The sequence below is a fragment of the Protopterus annectens genome, chromosome 3.part1 (assembly GCF_019279795.1).
Source record: "Protopterus annectens isolate FY-2018-M chromosome 3.part1, PAN1.0, whole genome shotgun sequence".
NCBI classification, from domain to species: domain Eukaryota; kingdom Metazoa; phylum Chordata; order Ceratodontiformes; family Protopteridae; genus Protopterus; species Protopterus annectens.
Window position 1 is genome coordinate 581,034,735 of NC_056732.1, and position 21,762 is coordinate 581,056,496.

At 41.0% G+C, this 21,762-nt stretch overlaps 1 protein-coding gene across 1 annotated transcript in view; it reads right to left on the bottom strand.

Annotated features, from left to right (window-relative positions):
- LOC122797703 (dol-P-Man:Man(7)GlcNAc(2)-PP-Dol alpha-1,6-mannosyltransferase-like) overlaps positions 1-21,762 on the bottom strand; it is a 290,834-nt gene that overhangs the window by 180,708 nt on the left and 88,364 nt on the right. The window contains exon 4 of the mRNA XM_044066238.1: positions 5,834-6,003. Coding sequence (XP_043922173.1) covers positions 5,834-6,003 — 170 coding nt within the window. The remainder of the gene's footprint in view (positions 1-5,833; positions 6,004-21,762) is intronic.

Genomic DNA, 21,762 nt, shown 5'->3' on the forward strand with positions numbered 1-21,762 from the left:
AAAGTGACTGGCCACTAGGTGGCGCCTCAGTATAAGCTTTCTGTATATTAATTCCCTCACCTATTCTTAACCATACCTCCCTAACTCTGTTCTCAGTTTTCTACGTTCTTACTCTTTTACCATCTCTCCTTTGTCCTAAGGTATTTTTAATCACATTCTACTCCTCTAACATCCTGACTTTCATCTTACTAGCCACTCAACTTTCTTCTACATTCTCTCACTTTCAGACTTACCTGCTGAATTCTTATACTTCACAGATTGTCATCCTCGACAGTCTACTCTCTTGTCTCTACCCGCTCTGTTTGCCCTTAGGGCTCACTCCGCTCCCCTACCCTGCCCCCAATTCTCACCCGCCCCCAGTGCTCCTATATATATTCCTCTAAAGACACACCCCATTACACCTACTCCAATCATACAAATCACATCATTAGCACTCCCAGCCCCCATTCTCACAACACACCCACTGATACCTTACCTCTCATCCCTCCTTGGTATAATACCCCACCTACTGACATATCTCCTACCTGCTTATAAAGCCTACCTCCCATTTTACTCCCACCTCACAAGCCAATATAATGTCTATATCAACCATCCCATACCAATTACAACTATTAATCTTGGTCTCACTCTTACCTCCTCTAACCACTACCTATCTCTTAACCTCTTATGAACAACCACTGTACTCTACCCTTCTCTTCCCCTCCAAACACACTTCAACACCAACATTAGCCCAGCTACCTACTAGCCAAATATCACAGACTAGTACACATTAAGTACACCAACCTAAAAACTAGAAAATTATTTGACTATTATTGTAAGCCTCTTCAGCCTAAACACTTAACACTCCTCCACTCCTTACTAGATGGGGACATTCATCCTAACCCTGGCCCAACCTCTACCCTTACCACTGCAAACTGCAACCAATACAAAACTAGTACCCTACCACCTACCAAACCTTCCAACTCACTCTCTATAGCACATCTTAATATACACAGTATTTGCAATAAAATTGCTCAAGTTCCTGTCCTCCTAGATGTCCACCTACTTGACATCCTATGTTTATCAGAAACATGGCTAAAACCTACCATTAAAGACAATGAAATCACCCCACCTGGTTACAATATCATTAGACTTGACCACACAGCCAAAAAGGGAAGAGGGGTAGCAATCCTCTATAAAGCAGAGCTACAAGTTAGCACTGTAAATCTTAACCCACCTTTGGACAATAGTGCTGAAATAATTATCTCCAAATTTCAGGTCAACACATGTAAAGCCAAAAATATCATCTGTATATATCTTCCCCCAGGAAATAACATTAGTACACTCGAGTATATCCTTAACTGGCTTTCTATTAATCTCCCACAAGAAACCATAGTCCTAGGGGACTTTAATATTGATTGGAATTCCTGTAGTAATGTAACCCCCACCACCCATATTAACCTTTATGGCTTCTCACAAACTATTAAATCCCCTACCATAACTAATAGACTCAACAACAAAGAAAGTACCTTGGACTGGATACTTACTAATACTCCTCATCAAACCTATACAGCAGGAACCCTTCCAGATGACCTAAGTGACCATTCACTAACTTATATTACCAGACATAAAACCAACCTAATTTTCCCTAACACTTTCAGAACAGTACGTTCCAAAAAGCAATTTAACCCAGAACTTTTCCAAACAGAACTCAAACAATGTAATTGGTCACCATTAAAATCTCTCCCTCTAAATGAAGCAGTAGAATACTTCAATTCCACATTCTTAAACATCCTGGACCACCACGCCCCAATACTCTCTATTAGAAATAAAGCGAAAACTGCCCCTTGGCTCTCTAATAATACTAGGCAAAAAAATCCTTCTCAGAAACAAATCTTGGGCAAAATGGTGTAATACTAAGAATCCTACAGATCACCAAACCTTTAGGCAACATTGAAATAATACAAAAAAAGCCATCCTGTTAGACAAAAAGAACTTTTATCTCCAATTACAGCAAACCTCCCACAAGGAACCAAGAAAATTTTGGACTAGCATTAACAAACTTCTATACCCAGGCCAATCTATCACGCCCAACCCACAAGGCTCTACCCATGAGAATCCCACACAAACAGCTAATACCTTCAATTCTTTCTTCACAGAGCCATCCAAACTCATGCTAGCCACCTATCTCCTGATACCTCAAATCTGCCTACTTCTACTACAAACCCACCCCATCATTTCATTTACAACCAGTGTCTACTTCCTTTATTTGCTCCCTTCTCCAAAAATTAAAACCTACCACCCCCTCAGCTGACAAACTCCCAGCAGAATTCCTGCAAAAAGGAGCTAAAGCCATTGCCTATCCCATTTCCATTCTGATAAATAGAACCATAAGTGAAGGAACTATCCCATCTATCTGGAAAATTTCTCATATCATCCCACTACATAAAGGGGGGAACTCCAATGACTTCTCTAACTTTCGTCCCATAGTTCTATTATCCCTTCTTGCAAAAATAATGGAAAAGTGCATCCATAAGCAACTACTTAACCACCTTCTCCATAACAATCTACTTGCCAACTGTGAACATGGATTCAGACCCTTCCACAGTACCACCACTGCCCTACTATCCTTCACAAACTGTACAACAAAAACCGCAACAAAAATATTCTTTCCTCTGCAGTCTTCACTTATTTATCTAAAACTTTGACATGATTAATCACCAACTCCTTCTACACATACTGAAATCCCTTTCACTCGATCCTTTATCTATGAATTGGTTCACATCTTACCTAGAAAACCGACAGCAGGTTGTACTCTGGCAAAATAAACTATCTAATCACCTTCCTATCTCCCTCGGTGTCCCACAGGGCTCCATATTAGGCCCACTCCTATTTTCCATTTATATTAATGACATGCAATCAGCTATTCCACACACCACTTGCATTCAACATGCAGATGACTCTACTATAATCTGTTCAGCCACTTCTCAAACTGAACTTCAGTCTCTTACCCAAAAAGCTTTCAATACTGTAGAACAATGGTTCTCACACAGCTGCCTCCTCCTAACCCCGCAAAAAACTAAACTGTTACTCTTCGCACCAACCCAAAAGTCCACCCTTCACTCTCACATAACAACGGTACGCTTACTTCTCCTGACCCAGCCACTAAACTCTTAGGAATAACAATTGACAACAACCTCAACTTTGATACCCACATAAACTCCACAATAAAATTAGTTAACAGAAAACTAGGATCCCTTTACAGACCCTTTCTTACACCAGTAGCTAGGACCGCTATAGCCAGAACTCACTTAATCTCCACTCTACTCTATGCTTCTCCTATACACACCAATCTCTCTAAAAACAACCTCAACAAACTAGCAACATCCTACAATAATATTGCTAGATTTGCTACAGGCTTTCCTTTCAGAACCCATCACTGTTTGAATCTAAAACAACTAGACTGGCTAGAATTTCTTAACCAGCTTCAATCTCACCAGCTTACAATAGCCCACATGACCCTGTATCAACCCAGCAACACTCCAATACTCTCTAGCCTCATTACACCTTATAATAATCTCAAGAATCTACGCTCCTCAAACAAACTGCTGATCAATACTACCAAATCCAACAACTCAGCAGGTGACTCCTTGTTCTCTAACTCTGTTGGAAAATTATGGAATAAACTACCCTCTGAACTCACATCTCAGACTTCTCTCTCACTTTTTAAAAGTAATCTAAAACTATTTCTCAATAAATACTGGCTATGCTCCTGTACTAACCCTGACTAACTTTTTTCCATTACACTAATTTTCACCCTACATCCTTTACAATCTTCACTTTAATGTTTCAATACACTATATTATTACATATAAATATGTATATTGTACCCTCTCTCGTACATTACCCTTTACGGATTAATGCTTATGTTATTAATCACTATGAGTATTATAATTTGTTCTTCTTTTGAAAAAAAAAAAAACACTAATGTTTTTATGTAACAATTGCTGTTTTTATATTAATCTGTCATAACTTCTATATTAATTTTGTATGTTTCTTGGAGCTTTTCTCCCTGGGCCTCTACTGAAAATGGACATGTATCCAGCTAGACTAGCCCGGTCAACAAATGTAAAATAAAATAAATAAATAAAATATTTAATGTCCTCAATCCTCAAATATTTGCTAAAAAAACAGACTAAAACTATAAGGCAAAAATCTGGACATTCTGGAGCAGTTTTTTTTTATACATTTTATAAGAACCAATGCCAAGGGTACAAGTTTATTGAGAATTAAAGAATACTACTCAACATTCATCACTTTGACTTAGAAAGTAAAACTAAAAACACTCCTGCAAATCAGGTTGGATGGGTATTAGACCATAAAGACTCCCTTGAAAATATAAAAATCCTTTATTCGGAGATACATAACAGAATAAGCGCTTTCATCTTGTTTAACAAGACTTCATCAGATTCAAATGTATTATGTTTCCCAGCACCTTTATACAACTACAGAAAATGATATAATCAAGCATTTTAATTAATTAAAAAATAAATTATGTAAAAAACTTTAAAAATGTGAAAACATGAAGTACTTTTAAATCACAACATTCCCTAATCTAACTAAAAATTGACATCAACAGTTCATGTATTTAATTACTGTTAATAGTTATCAAATTAAACCATTTTAAGTCACTTATACCACTTGGTACATAATAAAAATGTATTCACATAAGATATGTGCGTATATGATATATAAGCTATATCACTTTATATCCTAACTTCTAATATTGGTATGAGAGAAATAAAATCACTGAGACCCAGGGGGTTACTGGCATTCAATTTTAACTGCCAAATTGCTAACTTTTCTTCTAACTGGAGATTTATATTGCCTCCCTGACAGATCCTTCAAAAATAGAATATACAAACACAGTTACGACCTTAAGAAGCAAAATAGAACTAACGCCTTGTACAGGCATTTGAAAAGGAAGAATGCATGTCATATGTTTAGATTTGCTATCCTAGAAAAAGTGTATATAAACCCTAGGGGAGGCAATATAAAGCTCCTATTAGAAGAAAAGGAGAAAAAATACATTTTTTACTATGTACCAAGTGATATGAGTGACTTAAAAATTGATTAATTTTATAACTAATAACAGTAATTAAATACATGAACTGTTGCTGTCAATTTTTAGTTAGATTAGGGGATGTTGTGATTTAAAAGTACTTCATGTTTTCACTTTTTTTTAAAATTTTTTACATAATTTATTTTTTAATTAAAGTGTTTGATTACATCATTTCCTGTAGCTATATAAAGGTGCTGAGAAGCATAATACATTTGAATCTGATGAAGTCTCGTTAAACACGATGAAAGTGCTTATTCTGTTATGTATGTGCGAATAAAGGATTTTTATATTTTCAAGGGAGTCTTTATGGTCTAACACCCATCAAACACAAATTGCAGGAGTGTTTTTAGTTTTGGTTGCCTTATACTGCATTTACTGCAAGTTTTTCTAGTTGCTGACTTAGAAAGTATCTAGAGTATAAATTAGTTTTCAGTAAACACACACACAATCATATGTTAATTCATAAACATTTCTAAGAGTTTACTTCTTTAGAAGAATGCTAAAGGTGCAAAATCTGACAAAACAGAGAAATTAAAAATAAACATTATAACTGTATAGGTGAAGTCTGTACATACAGGAATTTCACATCTGTAAATGTCAGACTAGTTTTGCTGTCACAGACAGAAATATGGCATTTAACCATACATGCATAACAATACTAATAATATGTTCTGTGCTAAGTGAACATAATACAAGTGAGATTAACTCAGTAATTAAAATAGTTGTACAAACCTGTTGTTGAAGGCACAATTTCATGTAACTTGAGAAACGCTTGTCCACCAGGGTAATTATAGTAAGAAACATACAAGGATGCTCCAGTGTAGATAGAATTGACCAGTAAGTGTGCTACTACAAAGAGGGATCCAATTTTATAGAACTTTGATTTTTCATAATTGTTCAGCCTGTAACAAAAATAGGTCTAGGTAACTAACAATTTGACATAATGGAAAATAATCAGTCTGAAATTGCTGCTGAGAAAATGGACTTTTATTCCATAGCTAAATGCTGAAATTAACAACCACTAAAATAATTTCTTAGTGTTTAGTTACTGTGACAAACCAATTCAGGTCTTACCAATGGCAGTTCTTTGAATCTGATCACTTTCAAACAGTATGAAACAGTGGTCTGAATCCAACTACATTTAACCCAACTCCCTGCTCATGCAAGTCTCTGCCTGTAATAGATCAGCAAAGCCAACCAGCTGCGAACAAATGCAACCCTCCTCCAGGATGGGCAAGCACTCCCATTCTCCTCTACCTGACTCCTACAGTGCTCAAAAGTACAGTTGTGTACACTTACCATAAATGTAGATGTTCAAGTGTATTCACTGTTGCAGTCATCACACTTGGGTTATCTGCCTACAGGTAGCCCTCAGTTGGCTCGAATACCAGAGACTTAGTATTTCTGCGTCAGATGCTGTCCCTCCAGGACTGACGTCAGGTTGTCAGGGGTATAAAAATAGGCAGCCAACACCATTACATCAGTTTTTCTTGCCCCAAATATCAGCAACCCCCCAAAAAGGGAGCTAGGTTATGGCGGGGAAAACACCACCAGTAAAAAGTAAATACCAATACCCCAGAAGGGGTTAGTAATAGCCATAGATAAGAGAGAGAGAGAGAGAAAACCAGGGGGCTGGAGGGAGGGAAACCAGGACTGCAACAGTGAATACACTCGAACATCTACATTTATGGTAAGTGTACACAACTGTACTATGTTCTTCGTGTTTCACTGTTGCAGTCATCACACTTGGGTGGATTCCCAAAGTTGAAGGGTGGAGGCAGTCAAGAAGAGTTAGGGCTGGCTAGTATGCCTTGCAAGAGTGCTGCAGCAAATCCTGCCCTGGATTTGGAAAAGACAGGCAGGTGGTAATGCTTGCTGAAGGTGTGTACAGAACTCCAGGTAGGGACTCCCCTGAGAAATGCTGTAGAGGTAGATGTTGCCCTAGTGCAATGTGTTCTGACCCCCTGAGGGGTTGGTTTCCTATGGTGCTTGTAGCAGAAATGGATGCAGTGTGCTATCCACTTGGAAATAGTTTGTTTTGAAATGACCTTACCCTCTGCCCCTGTTTGCCAAGCTGACTAGTAGCTGGTCAGATTTTCTTAAGGGCTTAGTCCTATCAAGGTAGAATCTGAGCTGTCTGTGCACATCCAAGGAGTGCAGGATCCTTTCCCCTTTATTTTGAGGATTTGGGAAGAAGGTTGGCAAATGGATGGATTGATTGAGAGTCACACTGGACACCACTTTAGGCATAAAGGAAGGGTTAGTTCTGAGGGAAACCCTGTCAGCATGGAAAATAATGAAGGGTTCCACAGCCATCAGTGCTTGTAGCTCAGACACTCTTCTAGCTGAAGTGATGGCTAGAAGCAAGGCTGTTTTCCAAGAGCGGAGGTTTAACTCTGCTGATGCAGCAGGTTGAAAGGGGGGAAGCGTGAGCTTTTCCAGTAGAAAGTTAAGGTACCAGGCAGGGGTGTGTGCTTTCCTTGGTGGCCTTAAGTTGTTTGCCCCTCTAAGGAACTGTTTGATAAGAGGGTGCGAGAAGAGAGCTGGGCTCAGTGTTGTAATGAGCAGATATAGCTGAGGCATGTATCTTAATAGAGGAGAAGGACAGGCCTTTGTGGAGTACATCTGCTAAGTAATCCAGGATAAAAAGGCAGAGAGGACAGTGCTGTGTTCTCTCCTTTAGATTGAATCCATGAGCAGAACCTTTTCCACTTATTAACATAGGATTTTCTTGTACTGGGTCTTCTGGCCTCAAGAATGACATCCAGCACCCGTCTGCTTAAGGTCGCTGGGGGAGAATTCAAGGAATAAGCCAGGCTGCAAGATGTAGGGTTTGCAGTTGTGGATGCAGAATCTGTCCCTCCTGCTGAGAGAGGAGAGTTGGATTCTGGTGTAGGTGCCAGGGTGGCACTGATGTCAGGCTGCGCAGGAGTGGGTATAAGTGCTGGCGTGGGCAGTCCGGGGCAATCAGAATTGTCCTTGGTCTGTCCTGTTTTATCTTGAATAATACTCTTGAAAGGAGGGGCAGAGGGGGAAGGCATAGATTGAGAGATTTGCCCACTGAAAAGATAGGGCATCCACTTTCCAGGCTCTGCTGTGAGTATTCCTGGTGCAGAATTTGCTGAGCTGGTGGTTGTAGGGGGAGGCAAAGAGATCCACCTCTGGGGTCCCCAATTTCTGGATCAGAAGGTTGAAGATGTTGTGCTCCAATTGCCACTCGTGTGGGTCTAGGAGATTTCTGCTTAAGTCGTCTACCAGTAAGTTTTGTTTGCCTGGCAGGAACTGAGCTCGCAGATAGACTTGAATGTCGAAGGCCGTGTTCCGCAGGGACATGGCTAGGCTGCAGAGTGGGTAGGAATGGGTTCCTCCCTGCTTGTTGCTGTACCACATAACTGTGGTGTTGTCTGTTTTTATTAGCAGTTGTCCTGGAAAGATTAGGGATCTGAAAGCTGTCAGGGCATTCTGTACAGCTAGCATATCTTTTTGGTTGATGTGCAGATGAATTTGCCTTGGGCTCCAGTGGCCCTGAATACATATTCCATCCATGTGTGCCCCCCAGGCATAGTCTGATGCATCTGTGGCTAGGGTCTGGGCAGCTTGAGGTTGAGTAAATGGCAGTCCCTTGTTGTGGTTGCATGCTTCTGCCCACCAGAGGAACTCTGTCCTTAGACAGGGTATGATAGGAATGACTGTTTTCAGGTCCTGAGAATGTTGGCACCAAAGACTTTTTAAGTACCGCTGGAGTTTCCTCATATGCAGTCTTGCATATGGAATCAGCGGTATACATGAGGCCATAAACCCTAGGGCTTGCAGTATTTTTCTTGCAGATAGCTGGCTTCTGGTGGCCATTTGTTTGAAGTAGCCTGTCAGACAGACTTGTTTTTCTGAGGTGAGGAATGCCATCTGGGAAGTTATGTCTAAGCTTGCTCCCAGGAATACAATCTTTTGACTGGGTACCATTTTTGATTTCTTTTCATTGATGGTGTACCCCAAGGAAGTGAGATTTTTCACAAATGTCAGGTGCTGTAACAGCAATTCCTGACTGTTCGCCTGAATCAAGCAGTTGTCCAAGTACAGGTAAATTTGGATATTTCTCTGCCTGCAGTATGCAATGGCTGGAGCCAGGCATTTTGTGAATACTCTGGGTGCAGTAGATAACCCACAGGGAAGTGCAGAGAACTGATAATGCATAGACGCTGCCCAGAAATGTAAATACTTCCTGCATGATTCCCTTATGGGGATATGCAGATAGGCTTCTTTTAAGTCTAGGGTGACTAACCAGGCATCCTTGGTTAGCACAGGAAGAAGCTGTTGCAGGGTAAGCATTTTGAATTTTGTTACCACCAGGAAGGTGTTGAGAATGGAAAGATCCAGGATTGGGCACCAAGAGCTCTCTTTCTTGGGTACCAGGAAGAGTCTGGAGTAGAATCCTTGACCCCTCTGTTCTACTGGAATCGGCTGAATAGCTCTTATATTGAGCAGGGAAAGTACTTGGTTTTGAGCCTCTGCCCACTGGTTTGGAGGAAGGTCTGTAAACCCGCTTGGGGTTGGTAGTGAATGGAAATAAAATTTGTACCCCTGGGATACAATGTTGAGGACCCACCGATCCTGAGTGAGGGACATCCAGTTTTTTGCATGAAGGGCAAGATTTCCTCCTAAGGGCACAAGCAATTGGGCAGGGCTGGGGAGTGGAGTGAAGAAGTCATTGTGAGCTTTTTCCGTAAGGAGATGGCTTACCACTCCCTGCTTTAGGGGTGGGGGCACTCCATTGCTTAGATCTCTGCATATCCCGAGACTGAAGCCTGGGTGGGTCTGGTTTGAGAAGGCCTGGAGGGGGCTGGAAAGGACCAGTGTTTGGAAGGGCAATGCCTACTGAATCTAGGGGGTTGCACTTATAAGAATTATTTAACAGTCTGCATAGACTTAGCTTTTTCTTCCATCTTTTTAAGAACCTATTCTGCTTTAGTGCCAAACAAACAGTCCTTATTCAAAGGAGCATCTAGTAACTTTGATTTGACATGGTCTGGCAAGGTCTGCTCCTTCAGCAAAGCATGTCTTCTCAGTACAGAGCCAGTGACAGCTGCCTGGCAAGATGCTTCTAGGGTATCAAAGCCACACTTCAGAGTATGCTTGCTGACTTAGCTTGCAGAGTGCATAAGCTCCTGCAATTCTTTATTTTCTGCACAGTCTGAAAAGGTTGCCACTTCTTGTTTAATAAGTTCCATAATATGTTGCTGGTACTTCAGCATGTGAAACTGACAATTCAATGCCCTAATAGCAAGAGTTGCAGAGGTATATACCTTCTTACCCCATCTGTCCAAAGCTCTGGAATCCCTGTCCAAAGGGGTGGAATTCTTGGCTGTAGTAGTCTTGATACCTTTAGGCCCCTGGGAAATGATCTCTGGGTCAGGAGTAGGATTCTTGAAAATAAATTTATGAGTGTTAGGTACTCTGTAGTCCCTGTCTGGTTTCCCAGAGTCAGGAGGTAAAGTGTCAGGAGTAAGACTTAATTCTATAAAAACATCATCCACAACATCTAGGACAGGGGACATTGCTAAGGGCCTGTGTTGAGGCAGCTCTAGAAATTTTCTTTTTTCTGAGTCTCTTTTTGGACTGAGGATAGTCTTGGCATTCCCAGTGGAAATGTTCTTGTAAGGTATGCAAGGTTTCACCAAAAGAAAAATCCTCTGGAGGGGAGGCAGAGGGAATGGATTCCTCTGCATCTGAATCCTCATAAGCAGATGAGGGCATGTCTTCCTAATCAGAAATTTCAGAGTCATCGGACTCCTGGTCTTTAGAAGCTGAAGGGGACTGGACACTTTGTCTCTTAGCAGGGGAAGGCTGACTTCCCCTAATCAGCGTAATAAGGTCTTCAGCCATTCTAAGTATTTGTTTTTGTGGCATGGGAGCAGGTGCATGTGCTTTGGTCATCAGTTTTCTAGGAGTAGTGCGTACTCTGGGCCTAAGAAACTCGATAGTTTTGGTTAAAAAAGTCGTTGGTTTGAGTCTAACATCGGTTGAGCGAATAACTGCCTCAGAAATCAATGCCTGCTCAGCAGCTCCGGACCCATCCAAGGTAGAGATATCTGCAGGTTCCATTGCTGATGAAGAGTCTCACGGCATACCGGACTCCGAATGGGTCTCAAATCCATTGAAGCGTGCATCAGGGGCTGTGAAAGTGCCTCATTGAGTACTGGCGGACTGTCTTAACAGAAGTGTCATCAGCAATTTTGGACTTATGCGGTCTGTCTCTGTCTTTATCTTTATGTTTTTTCAGAATATCGGTAGTCAGATGACTTACAGAAGCCATTTCAGAATACGGAGATCGACAGCGAAAGAATTTAGCGAAAAGAGAGCCCGCTAATGAATGGTTCAGGCGTTAAATAAAGTACAAAACCGACAGCGAGGGACGTCGCGGTCTGGGCCTAAACATGTGATGCAGTAAGAATGAAAATCTCTGTGAGGTATTTGCTTTCCACAGGTAAGACAATTGTTAACTTTTTCTGACATCAGTTAGCACAAGAAAAAAGGATCCCCAATGGGGTACTTAGCTTTAGAATACTTCAGGATTATTCAATTCGTAAACAAAAATTTAGGTAGTGGCCGACTGGCACTTGTGAACTGCTTCTGCTTCGGGCTCCTTGGCAAGAAAGACTGGTGTAATGGCATCGGCTGCCTGTTTTTATACCCCTCAAGACCTGACATCAGTCCTGAAGCAACAGTATCGGACGCAGAAATACTAAGCCTTTGGTATTCGGGCCGACTGAGGGCTACCTGCAGGCAGATAACCCAAGTGTGATGACTGCAACAGTGAAACATGAAGAACATCCACCATTTAAAACTAAGTTGCAATCAGAGCTTCATCCCTCTAAGCCACAAAGCTGGGCCAAAAGCGTCTCATCTTAATTTAATTTGATTTGCCCCATACTTTTTATACCTTCTATTTTTTTAAGAAGTCTCCCCTCAGAGACATAAGTTACTAAGTTTTTCTCTCCAGCTATGTACATTTTCCATTTTCCCTTCTTTTTCCTCCATCTTTTCTATGCCTCTTTTCTTCTCCCTGTTTATATACATGTGTGCATGTCTGTGTATGTAGGGTTCATTTTCATGCTCTCCCTTCCTTTTCTGTTTATTACCTAGAAGTTGCTTTTCTAAATACTTACTGATATTATATACTTTCCGCCTTCCTTTACACTGGTTTTGTTATCAATTTAGTTTATTCTTTAATTTTTAATATTGCTGCTCCATGTTTTTTTCTCTTTTTGCTTGACTAGTAATGTGTAATGAAATTTCTTTGGCATATTGCTTTATCACAATAGAATAGGTTGATTTTAATGACCATTTTATTAGCATCCTATTTTACTGGGGCTTTTTTAACAAGCCTAGACAAATATCTCACTCAATCAATTAATAAATACTCACGTCCTCCACATGTCCTAACTCTGAAAGCTCCCTGGTGTGATCCACACTGGGAAGGTCTCCCTACTGGAAAAACTCATTATGCATGGAGCCCCCTGTTCTGTTAGGCTAATGGGGCTAGAGACATGCCAGACTAGTGGTGCAAGACAAGGCATGAAGGAGCCGTCATGCTGTGGCTCCTGGTACTCTTCTAAGCTCTAGGTCCCACTTCTTACATGCTGACATCATCATCAAGCTGAGTGGACAATGTGGTGTAGCTTAAGCCTGTGTCCCTGTCTCGAGCCCATAAGGCAGCCACACTTGCTCTATCCTTCCACACACACCAGCCCAGTGCCATCTCTCTGAGATCCAGCCTCCACCAGAGCCCAGAAGAGATACTGCTGGCATGGTTCCACCCCCAGGATAGGAATTTCCATCCTCCCTGTCAGCACAGTCAATTACCCAAGCTACTAATCAAACAGGTTACCTGTGTCATAGTCATGGCTCTATGCCACTGAGTAGGTGTAATCCTTAAGTAAAAGTTAGCAAATGAAAAAATCTCAGCTGCTCTTCCCCACTTCAAATACGGTTGCCCCTATATTATTAGAACCATCCAGCTTACTTAGACCGTCTTTATTTCTTCTTGCTTTCTGTAGTTAAGCAGATCTTGTTTTACACACGCTAGACAAACAACCTGGAATAAGGATATACAGGGTACAATACCAATAAGTCAAACATTGTTTGCAAACTTCACTGAAAGCTGAAGCTCAAAAGTCTAAATGATGATGAAAACTCAAAACAGATTTTAACAAGATGAAACTACTTACAACTAATTCATAAATGGACATAGTTGCTTACAGAGACACAATCACTGCAATAGTTCTTCACAGGAAAACAGTGTCAGTAATGATTTTATTCTACCCCGCTAACTAGACATGACTTGTCCCTGCCTTTCAGAAGTTCCACCATGATTCCGTCAGGCACTGTTCACAGACGGCTTACACTGCTGGTGCTGGACTCTTCCTCTGTCTAAAAGCTGCTTATATTTACAGTGAAATCCTTTCCAAGATCAAGCAACATGACATTAAATTGACTTGCTGGTTTGGGAAGCAAACTTCAGAACTGGAAAGAATGAAGTGTTTTCACAGTTTTACATTTTCTTAGACACACACTGACAAACTATTTACCTTAACACATACATAAACATGATTTCATTACTCTTGGTGGAATAAAACTGGATAAAGTTTTGACTCATTGAGCACACTTCTCTGATCTCCAACTTGTTGATCGCTGTTCTGCTCAGGGAATATGATCCCTAAGTTTTTGGGCTTTCCATTTTCTTTCTGAGGTTGTACCACAGAACTAGTAATGTATAATTAAGGGAGAGTACTGGTGAAGACAGACAGCAGGAAGATAAGTGTTTGTATGATTATGTATTTTATCTTACTCTGGTATTTTGCAGCAGTGATGTTATGCCCTGAAAGCAAATCCCTTCTTCCAAAAATAATTAATGCCAGCTGCTGGTAGACAAAAAAGCAGAAACAGTAGAATTTTGTGAGAGGCTGGATGTTATAGATGAAGTCTCTCTACCCAGAGAGGATACTTTCCTGGTTCATAGGTAAGTACTAGGCTATCAGCCCTAGGGCCTATACAAGCCTAGCCAAAAAGGTACCCTGGCTTTCGCCACCCAAGAAAATTATTTTCCTGTGCCCCTGTTGAGCAGAGCCACAGAGGTGATCCCCGGGGTGAATTTCCTATTTCCCATCCAATCATCAGGATTTTTCTTGAAGAGTGCTAATAGGTTCATAGGTGGGTACTAGGCTATCTACCCGAAGGCATTTATAAGACTAGCCAGAATGTGTTGGCTTTTGCAACCCCCTTAGATTAGTTCCCTGTGCCTCTGTCCAGCAGAGCCACTGAAGTGATCCCCGAGGTAAACTTTCTGTTTCCCATCCACTCATCAAGGTTTCTTTTGAAGAGGGTTAGCGAGGAGCTCTGCCTAATGTAGATTGGGATCTTGTTCCAAAGCATGGGAAGTCTCTGGGACAGGACTCTATCCCTCCAGAATGTCCTATTTATTGTTGTGGTGAGGTTTAGATCCCTAGAGCGTGTGGCTCGAGGGGATAATGAGGAGCTTTGTTTGATATAGATAGGTAGTTTGTTCCAGAGTATGGGAAGTCTCTGGGACAGGAATCTATCCCTCCAGCATGTTCTGTTTATTGTGGTGAGAAGGTTTAGGTCCCTAGAGCGTGTAGCTCGGAGGGATTGGGATTTCTTTAAGTGGAGCATATCCAACAGCTCTGGCTTTGACATAGCTTTGTATGTTAGGCAGAGATCGCCTCTGAGCAGGCGATATGCGACAGAGTAAAGCTGGTGTTTTCTGAGATGGTCTGCACAGGGCATCTGTTTGAGGTCGGTAATCCTCTTTGTGAGGTATTTCTGCAGCCTTTCCAGTTGTAGATGTCTTGTGAGGTACATACCAAAAGGGGCATTGTACTCTATAAGAGGTCTGAGTGAAGTGTAGAGGGGAACAATGACCTCTTTTTTCCTGGATGAGAAACCTTTTGTCATGAGGTGTGCCACGTAGAAGGATTTCCTGACTACTGTGGTGATGTAATTATCAAAGGAGAGACTACTGTCCACCTGTGTCCCAAGGTCTCATCACACTTTCGATGTTAAGTAGACTACCACCTATGTGGTAGCTCATGGGTACAGAGTTTTTACCAAAGGGGATGACAATGCACTTTTTGGCATTGAGCTTGAGGCCATGGCTTTGACTCCAGGCATCTGTCTCAGTGAGGCCCTTTTGTAGGACGTCTACATCATTAGGAGTTTCAATTATGTCTCCTAGTTTGCAGTCATCTGCAAACTTCATTAGCCAAAGACCTTCTGTGTTAGCCTGTACTTCAGAAAAGTAGATACCAAACAGGAGAGGACCCAGGACTGAACCCTGTGGTACTCCACTTGTCACTGGTCTGAAGTCGGACTTGGAGTCTGCTACTTTCACAGTGTGGGTTCTGTCAGTGAGCCAGTTGGCAACCCATCTTGTGACATAGGGATTTATACCTAGTTTAGTGAGTTTATCTATAATTCCAGAGTGGCGGGTGGTGTCAAAAGCCTTGGCAAGATCTATGTAGGCTGTGTGAACCACCTTACCCTTGTCTATGGCTTTGGTGACTGCTTCAAAGAAGTCAATCAGGTTTAGCATGCATAATCTCCCTTTTACAAACCTGAACTGGGAGGGGTCCAGAGTTTGGAGATTACCAATGTCTTTGTTTATAAGTTCCATGATGATACAGCCTTGCAGACCAGCCTCATTAGGCTAATAGGGTGGTAGTTCCCAGGGTCCATGGTGGCTTCCCTTTGTGGAGTGGGATAACAGTCGCTGTGCACCATTCAGTGGACACAAAGCCTGAGGTGAGGCTATGATTGAATATGGTGCTTAGGTGGGGTGCCAGTTCATTCTGTAGTTCATGTAGAACGCAGCCTAGGATGTTGTCAGGTCCCATGGATGATGTGTTCTTGGCTTTGAAGAGTGTGGTTTTTACCTGTGCAGCTGTGATTACAGGAACTTTGTATTCTTCCGGTATAGAGATGAGCCCTTTAGGGGGTGAGAGGGGATAAAGTTAGCACTGAACCTATCTGCCAGGATGTTGGCAATATCAGTTGGTCCTGTGTATTTAGTGCCATTGTGCTGTAACTCAGAGCAGATCTGAGTGTTGCCATTGAGATTCTTGACATAGCTATAGAATGCTTTGTGGTTGTCTATAGAATCAGTGACAATTTTGTTTTCATAACTAGCTTTGGAGGATTTTATGAAGGATCACAGCTTCTTACTGAGGCTGACCAGGGAGTTCTTCCATTCATGGGCTTTTACTCTGTTTTGCAACAGTTTATTTCTTCTGTTGTAGAGTTTGTTTATGGCAGGGGACCAACAGATTGGCTTCCTTTTTTTGGAGGATAGCATCTTGGTTCTGTTAGGGATAGCACGATCCATGCACTCGTGTAAGTGCTTATAAAGTGCATTTGTGTAGGATTCAGCAGTCGTACCTCTATTGTCCGTCTGCATGGGTGTCGTGAAGTTTGCCACTTCTGTCTTAAGAAGCGTGAAGTTGGCTTTGGAGAAATTTTTTACCGTGGTTTCCCTAATGGGGGGTGGGGGTGGGATGTGGATGTCTAGGCTGATTAGCTTGTGGTCGAATCTGACCAACAAGGAATTGACCTCTGCTGTGGAACACCAGTCGCCCATATTGGTAATGACCAGGTATAGGATATTGCTGCCCCTGGTGTGGGTGTGGATATGTTGATCCAAGGAATTGGAATGTATGAATTCCAGAAAACGTTGAGCAAAAGAGTTGGTACATGAGTATTTTTCCCAGTTAATGGTGGGATAGTTGAAATCGCCCATTAATAGTGTGTTGGGTTGTATCCTAATATTTTTCAGTGTATCAAGAAATGAGGAGTGGGAATCCTGGGGCATGGTGGAGGATCTGTAGCAAGTTAAAATTTGGATTGCGGCCTTGCCCATAGTTAGTTGCACTTGGATAATCTCGGATGTATTATGCTGAGCAACTAGTCTGGAGGTGTGGATATCCTTAATGAATATGGACATGCCTCCACCTTTAGTGTTTCGGTCCAGGTTAGGTGGCTGAAGGGTGTGGTAAGAATTATAGCCTGGTAATGCAGGGATGGTATCTGAGCCTTGAACCAGGTCTATGTCACTGCACAGATGTCGATGTTCTCCATTTTAAGGAGTGCCTCAAGTGAATGCATTTTGAGGTTTAGACTTCTAGCACTGAGTAGCATTACCCTCAGATTTTGCTTGCTTGCACCTGTTACGGTGGTGAATTTGTCATTTGAACATTGCCTAAAAAAGGCACTATAGGGGTGGAATGAGCCTTAGCCAGTATCCGGAATGATAGTTGTATTAAAATAAACTCCACATCTAACAAAAATAAATCTGCACCCCCCCCCCCGAAAAGTGGGGGAGGGGAATAGGGAAGAAATGTAATAACCACTAAACATTGAAGAAAGCAGAAAACAGGCAGTCACTCATTACTCTATGCTATCTACTCCATACTTTAAGAACAACAGTTTATAAAACAGTAATGATTTGGAAGTAAGAACAGTTTTCCATTTTGGGTGTACTGCTTAAAGGAATTTTATTAAAATGAGTGCAGATGTACTTACTTTTATTTGTTAGCCAGGGTTGAACGCTGATTGCAAAGGACCATTTATTGGTTCAACCCATGATTTAATTTTTGCTATTATTTCCAAATCATTACTATTTTATAAACTGTTGTTCCTAAAGTATGGAGTAGATAGCATAGGGTAATGAGTGACTGCCTGTTTTCTGCTTTCTTCAATGTTCAGCGGTTGTTACATTTCTTTCCTATCCCCTCTCCCCCACTTTTCGGGGGGGTGCAGATTTATTTTTGTTAGATGTGGAGTTTACTTTGATGTAGCTATCATTGTCTATTCAGGGTCCATCAGCAAGAATTTATTACAGCTGAGACTTTTGGGTAATGACAAATGTGTAATACTCAGTCACAACTGTGGAGCTAATATATTGGTATTGTGTTGCTGCACAGTATATCACGGTATCTTTCCTTTCACAGTAAGGATACAAGGGATAGGGAAGAGAAAGTTATTCTAGTATTCCCTTGGAGGCTACCCCAACTCTCCTGTACATAGATGTGTGCATGTTTGGTATAAAGATGGGGGGAATTATTTCAATGTGAAATGCTTTAGACTTTACCTTTGTATATGGTTACCATTTGTCCATATACTTTTTCAATCTTTGTCACCAATTTCTCCTTATTCAAGGGAAAATTTTACAAACATCCAAGTGATGGAGGTTTCCAGGGACATACAGATGAACCTACGTATTGGCAGGGACAGAAGCCATGTTGAGCACTAGACAGAAATTGTCAAAATTACCGGGGTGCACATGACTATTTTGAACGCAGAGTGAGAATAACTATGAGCTGAGAAGCAGGATGAAACAGACCAGTTTCTTCATATGGCTCCAGATACCCTCCACTAACATGTAGCACTTCAAGAGATGTGTCTTTCTCACACTAAATATCAACAGCTCTTTTGATGTTGATTCACACACATCATTTCTGTCTCACTGAGTTTGGACAAAAGCAAGGAGCAGCTGTCCTAATGTGGACAAGACTGCTGACCAGGATGGCAGATGCAGCTCTCTCTACTGATGATGAGGCAGTAGCAGGGGTTTGACTATAACTGAATAGTCATGTACTGACTGTGTGCTATGTATATTTACACCTGGGGAGTGACAGTATGAGTGGGTAAGAAAACTGTTTAACTGTTACAAGAGGAGACACATGAGACTGATTATTTTAGGAGATTTTACTTTATTTTCTTAACTTTGGATACCATGGACATGCAAAAACTTACAATATTGGCCTTTATTTTTAGACCTGGGTCTGGCAGACTGGAGTACTAACGACTGGTCTGCCTTTAGAGGTTTTACCCATTATTTGGGCACAACACCATCAGCTACAGAGATAAGTCTTCTAGACTGAACATCTTGTGCTGCCATCCCCATTCTTGGGTCTAGCTTTCTCCTTTTATTCAGACATTTAATCCATGATTCTTTCCACAGCAAGTTAGGCTGCCCAAACTGTGGGGAATCCCTCCATGCTACCCTTAAAAGGAGGATTTAAATATTTGCTCAAAGGAATTATAACATATTCTTAGACGTACATGACCCAAATCAGTATTTGCCAACCACTCTTAGGGATGCCTTTAAATGTTTACTGCACGCCAAGGTACATAACTGGACAGATGTCTTATGGCATACCCATCATAGTCATCTAAAATCTTTAAGGCATAGCTTCAGGCAATTAAAGGTACAAAGGCAGCTAGAACATTTGCTCATGTCCTCTCTAAGAAAGACACTACAGAAGCAGATGCAAATCATTATTAAAAGGAAAACTGAAGTTGCTCTTGAAAGACTTAGACTGGAACATTACAAGATGTCCCTAAGAGAATGTAATTGTTTGGCTTACAAATAAAACCAAATATTAAAGCAGGCCGGACACCCCCCCCCCCCCACACACACACACACACACACACACATATCTAATCAAGTTGCAAAAAGGGAAGGAGCCTACTAAACTAAGTGAAAACTTGGAGATCTTGAAGACTTCTTACCAAGGAGTATATAGACAGGAACTGAAAATAAACCAAGTACCTGCCACCCAGACTGCCACTGTAACCAGACTGGGATCAGAGACTGTTACACTCATGTCACAGCATTCTTAGATGGTAATAAAGCCTCTCTTACAGTCAGAATATCTAAGTGAGTATTAGTCCAACACACCACAAGGATAAAATATCTGCAGGCTCTAGGGTCTAGTAGCCTGGCTGATGTATAAAGAAGCTCTCCCTGCAATGACTGGAATTGTTCTGGTGTGGAGACAGCTTTAATTATGAAACAAAGAAATGATTCCCACTGTCCATAATAGGTACTATCCCATTTTCCTACTGAATATAGACTATAAGGCACATATCCCAAGAGCTTTTAGTCAGGATCATATTCCCAATGAAATCCTTCATAACATTCCACATTATAAAACACAGAATCATCTATACCATTCACCATATTATTTTAGAAACTGGATGCAGATGGCTTTTCTCTCCACTACCTATCATACTTCTTCCTTCTTAACCTCAGAACAAAGTTAGTACCTGACTTCTTTAAGTACTCCACAATAAGCTCTCAGGCCAAAACAACCCATCTTAAAACTGTTAATGACTACTAACCTGTAGGAAACTTTGACTCAAAGTACTTCAGATCCATATTTACAACTAGACATTGGACCACCTCACTAAATATGATATACTCTCCAACAAACAACATGGATTCAAACCTAAATAAACACAGTGTCAAAACTGCTACCTTATTACTCAATAACCAAATCTATACCAATATGGATCATGGCAAACTTACAGATGCAAAATCATTTGGTCTTGAAAGAGCCTTTAAATGTAATAACCATGACATCCTTCTATGAAAACTTAAACAATGTCAGTTTTCTAATGAAGTCTTCCTCTGGTTCACCAACCTCCTCCATAACAAGCAATTTCCTCTTAGTACTAGCCAAACTCAAACTGTTGGGAACCACAACTTCAGGAGTACCACAAGGCTCAGTACTTGGAGTTCTCTTCTTTCTCTTTGTTAATAACCTGGCTTGGAATTTATATCAATTAAACTGCCTACTATCCTCTGATGACATTGTCACTACTAGGCAGCCAATATTGTCCCTGTGCATCAAAACATTCTATAAATAGACTCTGAAAGTCTCTAAAACTGGATAATTAAAAAGTTAACACTAAAGAAAAAAACTCCCTCATGTTATTTGGCATAAGTAAAAGACTTGCCAAATGCCTCCACTGCATGTAAATAAATAGTCACATCACAACAACACTTAGGATAACACCTGACCCGACCATCTCTTTCCTAAATTATATAGAGGGTCAAGTCATCAAAGTCCTCATCCACCTCATATAGTATCATATAAAATATCTCACCTTCACATATTATATGCCAGATGAGTACTGCCCTAAATGTACTACTGCTATGGCTAGAATACAGGATTTCCATTTTAGGTACCCATTCAAGTCACAATATGACATACTACAAAAGAGTGTAAATAAAACCTTCAGATCTTTTCACCTCATCCCTCACAGGGAGCATCATTACACCTATCTCAAAATTCAGTTTTGTCTTCCAGTCCTTGCCAGGTTATGTCTTCCTCACCACACTCACTTTTAAGTTAATCAGATTCTTTTCAGAATGACATCCTATTCTTTACAAAACTGTAATGACACGCTTTTAGCTAGACACTCATTCATTTTAACTATGGTTAAAAACTCATTTGTCAAACTTGCACCTACAGACTAGAGCTCAATTCCCAGTAAAAATGGACAGAACCTAAACTTCAAAGCTTCAGGAAACAACTCATAAATCACCTCAAAGTTCGCAGTGCACTTACATTTATAATAGTGAATAAAAGTCACCCCTTACACTCTGCTGACACCCCCTTCTGACTCTCTCTGCCTTCTTTCTGCCCCTTTTCTAGATCCTTCTTCTGTATTCTACTCACCACCCAACCCTATCTCTCATTGCTTCCAACTTTACTAAAGTCCTTCTCTCTCAAAATACAAAACAAAAAAAAAAATCCTCTTTTTGTAGTCTTCCTTCTACTGCATCAGACTTTACTACAGATCTT